General features: G+C 37.5%; 1 protein-coding gene across 1 annotated transcript; it reads right to left on the reverse strand.

Moving 5' to 3' along the window:
- Positions 1-1,728: 1,728 nt before the first annotated feature.
- Positions 1,729-9,817, reverse strand: Jchain (immunoglobulin joining chain). The gene is made up of 4 exons (NM_152839.3): positions 9,636-9,817; positions 8,019-8,139; positions 4,413-4,493; positions 1,729-3,446 (listed from the first exon to the last, which is right to left on the reverse strand). Exons 1-4 carry the CDS (start codon positions 9,697-9,699, stop codon positions 3,233-3,235), a joined length of 480 nt encoding a protein of 159 aa, NP_690052.2. The 5' UTR covers positions 9,700-9,817; the 3' UTR covers positions 1,729-3,232.
- Between the last annotated feature and the right edge of the window lie 219 nt (positions 9,818-10,036).

The following is a 10,036-nucleotide window of genomic DNA, read 5'->3' on the forward strand; positions in this document are numbered from 1 at the left end:
TTTTAACTCAGACTCACTCAGATATTCAGGGAACTAGCAGAATATAGCCACATTCTATTCTAGAATGGACCATGAACAGACTCTATACCAGTTCTCAACAGAGGTTTTCCCCTCTGAAATTTCATGAAAGAGGAATACACTGTTCACATTTCTCTTGGCAGTCTGATTTCCTCAATGCCACCCTCCCCAGATTTGGCAGTCTGAATACATTTGGCCCATAGGAAGTGTGGCCTTACTGGAGGAAGTGTGTCTCTGTGGATGTGGGCTTTGAAGTTCTGTCCAGTACAGAAAGTAAGTTTTTTCTCCTGGCTGAAGTCAGATCAAGATTCAGAACTCTCCACTTCTCCTGTGCCATGACATACTCCCACATTGATGATAATGGACTAAACCTATGAACCTATAAGGCAGCCCCAATTAAATGGTGTCCTTTATAAGAGTTGCTTTGTCATGGTGTCTCTTCACAGCAATGGAAACCTTAACTAAGACAAAATAATAATCTATTAAGTTTGGTTTATAGCAGTCAAGACTTCTGTAGTTCTAAAGGATTCCACATTTCTCTGGCTGGTCAGTTCCAAAACCCCCTGAACCACGTGGTCAGATTTATCACAGTCACAGACCTGCTACTCAGTACCGAGTTTTTTTATCTGTTATTTTTGGTGCTCTAAAAAAGGCAGTTTATTGGATTCACCATTTGCAAGCACAGCTCTTCATGTCAGAGACGGCGCGGCATCAAGAGCATCTGAATTCAGGAGGCAGAGAGAGAGGAAAGCTGGCTGAGCTTGCTTACCTCTCTTTATTCAGTCTATACTACTTCAATCCATGGGATGAAGCCATCCACATAGAAACTCCGCAGGAACCTACCTAGAGATTTGTCTCCGGTGATTCTAGGTCCTATTAGATAGAAAGCATTGCGCATCACAGCAACGGGCAGGGCAGTGGTAGCACATGCCTTTAATCCCAGGAAAGGCAGGTGGATCCCCGTGAGTTCAAGGCCAGGCTGGTTTATAGAGCAAGTTTGGGAACAGCCAGAGATTCATTCACACAGAAAAACTCTGTCTCAAAAAAGAATCACAACAACTCAAGAAAGGAAGCTGGTTCATGGTTTTGGGGGTACAGCCCATAGCAGTGGAGATGTTATGGCAGTCAGAGTGCTATAAGCTACAAGAGCTATCCTTGTTTCAGGGACACATACTAAATAAATAAATATCATCTTCAAAAACTTTAGGTATGCTATTCATAAAATGAAGCTAGAACTCTTCATAAGTCTATAAAGGTTAAAGGAGACAAAAAAACAAAACAAAAAAAAACCCAAAAACCTCCTATTTGTTTTACTTTGCAATCCAACCACTAGGTGGAAGCAGAGGCCCATAATCCATATACTACAGTTGAGCCGTTCCCCACAGCAGCAGAATTTGGGAATTTGTAAGAGATGCAATTTCTCCAGCTTCTGCATCGAAAACTACTTAATTAGCATCTCTGGGGGAGGAAATTAGCAATCTACTTTTCTAAGTCCTTCATGGTCTGAATTTAAAAACTACAACACTTATTTTTTTTTCCGCTAGTTTGTTGCCTTGTCAGAGAGGAGCCAAAAGAAAATTCACAGAAAATAACTATAATTTACTATTATAATAACTATTGCTAACTACTATGACTGCCATACTAAATGAGATAGAAATGCATATCCATATATAGATATAGATAGATAGATAGATAGATAGATAGATAGGATATATCATCATTTTTATTAAAAAAAACTATGAAATAGTTATTTGTAATTTCATTTTTAAAAGAAATTATCTTACATTTAGTTACCTTGCCTAGTATTAATTCAGCCATGTAAGAATATAAACTTCAACTTGCACCATTAGAGTTGCCTACTAAACCTCATATACACTGCCAACATACAGCGCAGACATAGAAAGTGCACCCCCTGTTCCCAGATCAGAAGTATCTTCATGTCCGCCTCTGAATCAGCAGCTACTTTCCATAGTGCCCTTAGAGAAATACATCATTGACATACCATAACATTTCTTTGTATGTGAAAAGTTATTACTTTGAAATAAGTCCACCATTTAAGTGAGATCTTTCTACTTGGATGAAGCTGTGTAAGTTTGTGGTTGTTTGCTTTGCTTTGCTTTGCTTTGCTTTGCTTTGCTTTGCTTTGCTTTGCTTTGCTTTGCTTTGCTTTGCTTTGCTTTGCTTTGCTTTGCTTTTCTTCTGTTTGCAGTGCTGGACATCAAACTCAAGGCCTTGAACATGATAAACAAGCTCCCTACCACAGAGTACATACATCTCCTGCTTCTGAAAGGTGCTACATGCTATGGACCCTGCCTTTGTACTTAAATTTACCTGTGAATTAACAAAGATTTCTCAAATATGTACTCATATAAGCTAAGTGATGAATGCACTGTTGTATCATACTTACAAACTGTTTGCCAATAATAACTTATATTTAATTTACATATAAGAAGGTTAAACACAAACAAAATTTTTCCCAACGAGTCATTTCACACGAGTATATGCTTAGCACTCTATTTAATTGTTCAAACTGTACTAGAGAATACATATTTTGGAATACAAATTTCATTAGATTTGGCTGAGACATCAAAGACTCCCCTTAAGAATTTCAGATAAAAATCTCACTGTCAAAAATATTATCAAGGAAATCTAATGCCAAGTCTATATATTATATCAACATCCATTTTTTTTCATTTGTGCATCAAATTATATCACTTTCAACAAAAGTCTTTCATAAATATTAGTAAATATTTCCAAAACAGGTCCTTTATAACTTCTAGTGAAGATACGTAACTTCCTGTGTTCATTGGCTGTTTTCTCTACACAGTGAGAGGTTAAGAGAAAGACTAGTACAGGATGTGCGAAAGCTCCAGCTCTCCACAGCAAAGGAAGGAAGGAAAGGGTTGGGTTTCATTAACCTCTTGACTTTTACTCCTGGAATTTTACTTTCTCCCCTTGCTTACAATTTTAAACACTGGAAAATGAACTTTTAAACATATCTCCTTGAGCAGACATGAGGATTTACTACTTCGAATTGAGAGTTACATAATAATGACAGCAATTCTGATATTCTAATGATTGAAAGGGAACATTAGTTTTATACCACAGGGGGAAAAAAAAAACCCTGGTTTCAAATTCATTAGCAGTGAGTATAACTTCTGGGTGCAAATGGAGAGCCTCTAAGGACAACGAGCTGCATGGTGAGTGATTCAAGCTAGTCAGGGTAGCAAGAATCGGGGGTCAAGGCTGCTTGCACCATTTTGGTCTCACCATGATACCTAAGTGGGACCATAGTGGTATAGCACTTGTTTCTGTCATACATGTAGCAGGTCTCAGGAACACCATCGTCTTCATTGCAGATGTTGCTCTGGGTGGCAGTAACAACCTGATCTTCCAGCTCCACTTCCACAGGATCGCATTTCTTACAGCTGAGAATAGGCATGCATTAGAAATCCCTCAGCAAATGTTATCTCAATATACAAGTCATTATAAATGTTGTCTGAAGTCTGCTTGCTCTTGCAGCTCTGACGCACAATAAATGATGATTCTTTCCAGGCCTAATCATCTGCACAGCAAGGAATACTTGACAAAATTCTTGAATCTTTCATGTAAAAAATACTGCAACTCAGCACTATAACTAATGATATGATGAGAGGCTCATCTTACCCATACTGTACCACAGCTTCCACTGCATAAGGCTATCCCTAGCTCTGTGCATGGTTCAATAAATTCAGTTCCAGTGACAAGAGGAATCTATCTATATTAATACATAGATACACACGTACTACAAATACACTCAGGGGAAACAGTGTCTCACTATGTTGCTCATGCTGGCCTGGAACCGTCAGTCCTGCTCCTGCACCACACTCCTGAGGGGAGATTCTGTGTGGTCTTTTTGCGGGGAGGGGAGGGTGATTCAAGGCAGAGTTTCTCTGCATAGCCCTGGCAGGCCTAGGAAACATTCTCTAGACCACACTGGCCTCTAACTGGAAAATCCATCTACCTCTGCCTCCTGAGTGCTGAGATTAGAGCCAGGTGCCACCACACCCAGTGAGAGAATATTTTTAAGCTGTTTAACATTGGATTCTATCATCACCAAAGAAACACATGAATACTAAAAGCTAAACACTGCTTATTTAAATGTTGAAATAAATTGGCCCCTTCTATATAAATGACAATAATTTCTTCTTTGGAATATACTTACCACTACTATTTTTCTGTGACCTAGTTTTACAAAGTTTTGGATCTAGTCATTAGCCTAAGAATTGGTGTATTCTAAAGTTCAGACATTTGTCAATGCTTACACCCCAATGTATTTTCAGAAATATCATTATTAATAAAGTTAATTAAAGGTTATTAACTTCAACATATGTAAGTATGAAGGAAAATCTTACACGTCTGACAAATGGTATACAAAGTTCCTTCTCAGTGGGGAGGTGGGATCAGAGATATTCTCCCTGTTGTTCAAAGGGACACTGAAAAGAGAGAGAGAACAGTAAAACAGGTAAGTACAAAGATTGTTGTCTCTGGTTGTGGGTCTTAACAGATTAGTATTTACTATTTAATTATACCAGTACTCATCATCACCTTACTCATTGTAAACCATTACATGGGTTTTACAATAATTTGTTATACTTTAAATATCAGTTTCTTGTCTACACACTAGTTGGTTTCTCAGGCTATAGACGGCTACATGTGTGGTGTGTAGATGCTCATTGCTTATAGAATGAACAAACAAAAATATCTGTATTTTTAAGATGTATACATGATGAATTATTTTTATTCATTTTACGTGTATAGGTGTTTTGTCTCCACATATGTCTGTGTGCACCACCATATCCATGCAATTCTTCTGGAGCCTGTTTTATTTTGTGGTTTGTAGGTGAAGAGGATTTTTTTATTATTTTTGTTTAGGGGTGAACTTTATTGAGTTTTCATTTTGTCCGTTTCTGTTGAAGGGATTGTTTGGTTTAGGGTTGATTGGTTTCATTACTGAGATGGTGTTTCATACAGCTCAGATTGGCTTCAAACTCATTTGGTAGCAGAGGATGGCCTTGCACTCCTGATTCTTTTGTCCCATCTCCCTAATGCTGAGATTATCCCTGTGTGTCACCATCCGCAGTTCAGCATAGACTACTTTATATAATCTATATTGTATTCCCAGTGCTAATCTTCAACATTGACTATTCACCAAATAAAAACATTTTTGAAGAACAAATGTATCTATTCTTTTATTTGATTATAAAGGCTCTTTTATAAGTGTTTTACCATTTGTTTATTTACTATATGTATGTGTTGATGGTGAGTGTGCTCATGTCGCTGAGCATGTGTGGAGGTCAGAGGTAACCTGTAGGAGTTAGTCCTCTCCTTCCACCATGCAGTGTCCTGGAGATCAAATGCAAGTTGTCAGGCAAACACCTTTATGCACTGAGCCATCTCATTAACACCAGAAAAGGTTTTCAGTAATGGGAATGACAGAGAAATAAACATTTATAAGATTCTACTACAAGCCAAATACCGTTCTTGTATAAATTATTATATAGTCAGGTATATATATATATATATATATATATATATATATATATATATATATACTCTTTTTTACAGGTCAGAAATAAGATTCAAAAGGCTGCACCATTACAATAAGCGATGGAGTTGGGAACAGTTCCACAATGACACAGCAAAGGCAATACACTGTCAGGAAACATCATGACACATCAAGTCATAACTAAATTATTTGACATCAGTAAAATATAATACAAGTAAGAGATGAGTTAGATGTGTATTTAGGCAATTGTCCCCCTGGAGATCAAAACATAAGTGGTTCTTCAATATGGTTTATGTGCAATGCTGTGGGCTAATTCCCTCTAATTGCATGTCTCTGTGAGAATCTATAACTTTTAAGAGTTCTGAAATCTTTTGTCTTCAACTTCTGTAAAATTTCCTCAAGCTTGTTAACAAAACTCAACTTTAAGTTGAGTTACATGGCAAAGTGGATTAAAACTACTACATTTAAACAAGCCCCGACACTATTACTGATGCTATGTTGTGCTTGTAGATGGGAGCCTAGCATGGCTGTCCTCTGAGAGGCTCTACCAGCAGCTGACTGAGACAGATGCAGATACTTAGAGCCAACTATTAGACTGAGGTCAGGGACCCCTTTGGAAGAGTTAGGGAAGGATTATAGGAGTTGAAGGCCCCTGGCACATAAGTATCAGAGGAGTAACTGCCTTGTCTGGACTCAATTGTAGAGTATGTGCCTAATCCTGTAGAGACTTGAAGCCCTGGAGAAGGGGGGAAGGGTAGGAGGGTACTCTCTCAGAGGCTAAAGGGTGGGGGAAGAAGGGGTGGGAAACTCTAGGAACAACACTTGGGGTGTGAATAAATAAAATAATTAATAAAAAGTTGAAATGAGGCCCCAGGAAGTGGGAAGGGGAGCTGTGGGGAAGGAATGGGATGGGGAACAGAGGGTGGACCAGGAGGGGACTCACAACTGGACTGTAAAAAAAAATTAAAGAATAATAATAATAAATTCGGACCCTCTAATTCATTTTAAATCATACTCCAAATTCCAATTAAATAAATTAATTTTTACAATATTTTGGCCAAAAAAAAAAGGCTAAAGTGTCAAAAAATAAACAAGACAACCACTTTCAAGACTCCTCCCTGCTATGAGGATCTGTTTCAGAAAACCTCCCGTGGAACTCAATGGCTAAATTTAGACACACAGACTAAGGAAGAGTTAACCAAGCTTTAAAGGGGTAACAGAAAGAATTCTTAAACAGAGGATCCAGTAGATGTAAAAACAGAAAAGGTAAAACCCACTGCAAAGGTAGAGAAATAAAGACACACTCCAGGACTCCTGGAGCTTGGTGTCTGTTTCATTTTGTTCAATAGGAATGAAATAGCAGGAACGATGGAGAGTTACGCTAAGCTTGGTAGGGAGGTAAGGCACTCTGGAGGTAATGCATACTGACAACAATACGGAAAGCGAGCTCCACAGCATTTTCTCAGGACCGCAGTATAAGATTAGCAAGCACATAGTGAAGTAAATAACAGGATTGTTAAAATATGCGACTGGTATACACAACCTTTACAAACAATAGATATTCTCATTTTTTTTAATAATCCTATAAAGTAGGCTTGTTTTTTCTTCTATTTAAAGATGAGAAATTTTAGATTTCGAGTGGGCAAATAATTTGATATTTGTTAAGAGTGCACAATTGCAAAATGATGCAGCTAAATCTTGAAACAATTTTTTAAACATCATAATATTCCTATTGATAGCTGGAATTGACTGCTATGTTCTCTTCCTGCAAGAAGTATTTGATTGGAGAAAACTATTAAGGAGGGAGTATTTAACAAGAAAAACTTGTCACTGATTGGCTCAAGTAGAAATTGTATTTCTCAAGTATTATCAGTATTCTTGCTATTAGTTAAGCACTACCAGTATATAAGTCTGGGCTATATGAGAAATAAAATGAATAGGTGACTCCAATTTATGAGCGAAAAGTCAATTCAATCAATTTTAATTAGTCTTTTAGGAACACAATGTATAATACTCAAGAGTCAATAACTGTGGAATGAAAGTTGAGTGTTTACTGTTATCTGAAGTTGCAGCTTAAGCTGATAAAGAATAACTGAAAATTCTGATTCAAACTGAAATCGCTGCTTATAAACGGGCATGTTGGTGACTAAGTAGGAACCTCCGGTTCCCTTTGTTTCTGCCCTCGACTTCTGTAAAATCAAAACTCATTTCTTCTTGTTATCAAAACTCAATTTCATCTAACTCATGACTCAATCTTATTAAAGATGCTACACATCAAAAGTGGGTTAAGACACTACATTTAGACAAGGCAACCCCTGTCAAGGCCCCTCCCTACTACAGGGATCTGTTTCAGAAAACCTTGCATGATTCCCTTTAAAAAGAAAAGACAGCTTGCTAACACAAAGTACCTTCTTATAACAGAGAAAAGAAAAGCAAGGTGAATGTCACATACACAATTCGGATATTTCTCTCCACAATGTCCTCATTAGGATCCTCGGTGGAAGGGATGATCCTAGAGGTAACTCGGGTACACATGCATTTGTTGTCAGCAAGAATGGTCGCTTCGTCGTCACCTTGGGTTTGAAAGGTAAACTATATCATGAAAAAGGAAAACAGAACTCTATGTTGTCTTTGGTGTCACTGTGCAGGCCTGCTATCCCAGCGCTTGGGAAATTGAGGAGGGAGGATGGGAAATTCAAGGCCTGCCTGGACTACCTGGGAACTTCCATGACACCCTGCATTACATAAAGAGGTATTGTCTGTCTTTTTTTTTTTTTAAGTGCATTATGTGCTAAGATGAGATAATTTGCCTTTCTTACCTGAAGATAGCAGACAGAGTCTCATGTAGTCCAGGATAGCCTGAAACTCACTATGCAGCTATGGTTGATTCTAAATTCTCCACCCCCTACTTCCATCTCCTGAGTGCTGAGGTTACAAGTGTGCACCACCATGCCTGGATCAAAAACTTTAATTTTTATTGTTCATAAGTCCTAGTCTTTCTATTTGTTTTCTTTTCTAATCGAAAAGAGCAAAGAATTTTTAAGAGAAATTTTCTTTTTCTTCGTTGGAAAAATTCAAGAGCAGCTAGCCTGAAGGAATTCTGATTTATATCTAATGCTTCTAATTATTTTAGTGAGGGCACATGGTAAAATTCAGTGAAAACACCTAAATGAAAAATAAAGCAGAAATTTAGACTATTCCCCAATCAAAGAAATCTTGAAAGCCAGTCTTTATAAACCCAACTGCAAACAGAGTCCTTCCGCAACTACCATTGCTTCCTGAAAAAAAAGATTTCCCTCAAATCGTATTAGAAGTATCTTTTCTCCCAAGACTATCTTATTTTGTAAGATTTAATACTCTCCACCAAAACTTTCCTAAACTATCGATATTTTTTCATAACAATAATCACAATCAATACACAGATTCAACAAGAAAGAGAAACAAGGCCTGTATTAATATTTCCTAGAAGAATTCTATAAAAGGTGAGAGTATATATCAGTGTAAAGTACTGTCTGCAAAGTTTTGCTGAAAAAAACAATTTAGAAAATATTGTTAGCTATGAGTTCAATTTGATGTACAGTGTCACTATACAGAAAAATGAATAAATGCATAGGTGTGCGCTGAAGCTTTAACTGAGAGTCAGTTTTCACTCTCTGACTCCATTTCTCTGGGGAGATAAAAATCAAAATACAATCTATATCATAATTACCACAGTTATTACCTCACTTCTCTAGAATAGTAATTAAAGAGACTCAAGGGAGGGCTATTGGTTTTAAAGTTATACATGGGAATTTATAAGTGTAGCCACACTTATAGATACCCCCAAAGTATTTATTTTATTATGCTGTAGGCTGGAGTAGCCAAACAGAAGAAAAAAAAAAAAAACAAAGAGAATACAATGAATCATTCATATATATATATATATATATATATATATATATATCACTGCCTAATGAGGTTAGAAGGTAGCTAGCTGTCCAGCTAGCCAGTAGAAGAGTAGATTTAAGTCTTTAGACCTGAAACACACATTTTCCCTTTTATCTGGTGTTATTGTATAGGTACCACCTACCTGTTACAAGGACAGCCTTAACAAAAATGGCCAGGACTCCCCAGAGAAGCAGGTGGGTCTTCATCTTGTCTTCACTGTTGAAAGACTGAAGCCAAAAAGCCACGGCCAACTGTGTGTCTATAAGAGGTGTGCAAATGATGCTGCTTCTGCTTTCTTAAAATAACCCCAGAGCAGGTGAGCTGCAGTCATCACAGCTTCAGGTTTGAACTGCATGCTACACTGGAAAGACGCACATGGTTCATACTTACGTGTTTCCCTCTAATAGAAAGCTGGGATTTGATGGCTCATCTGTGCTTCAGCAATGTATGAACCCCAAGACTAGCAAGAATGCAGAGTCAGGGCCCTGTTGAGAATGTTTAAATATGAGCTCTCTACTTCGTCAACTACATATACTCATATTA

Source organism: Mus musculus, chromosome 5 (genome assembly GCF_000001635.26).
Source record: "Mus musculus strain C57BL/6J chromosome 5, GRCm38.p6 C57BL/6J".
In the NCBI taxonomy this organism is placed as follows: domain Eukaryota; kingdom Metazoa; phylum Chordata; class Mammalia; order Rodentia; family Muridae; genus Mus; species Mus musculus.

Coding starts and splice junctions, on each gene's coding strand:
- Jchain (NM_152839.3), bottom strand. CDS start 9,699: ATGAAGACCCACCTGCTTCTCTGGGGAGTCCTGGCCATTTTTGTTAAG. Junction 4,494..8,018: donor GAGAGAAATATCCGAATTGT/GTATGTGACATT, acceptor CTCTCTTTTCAG/TGTCCCTTTGAACAACAGGG. Junction 3,447..4,412: donor GTATACCATTTGTCAGACGT/GTAAGATTTTCC, acceptor GCCTATTCTCAG/CTGTAAGAAATGCGATCCTG.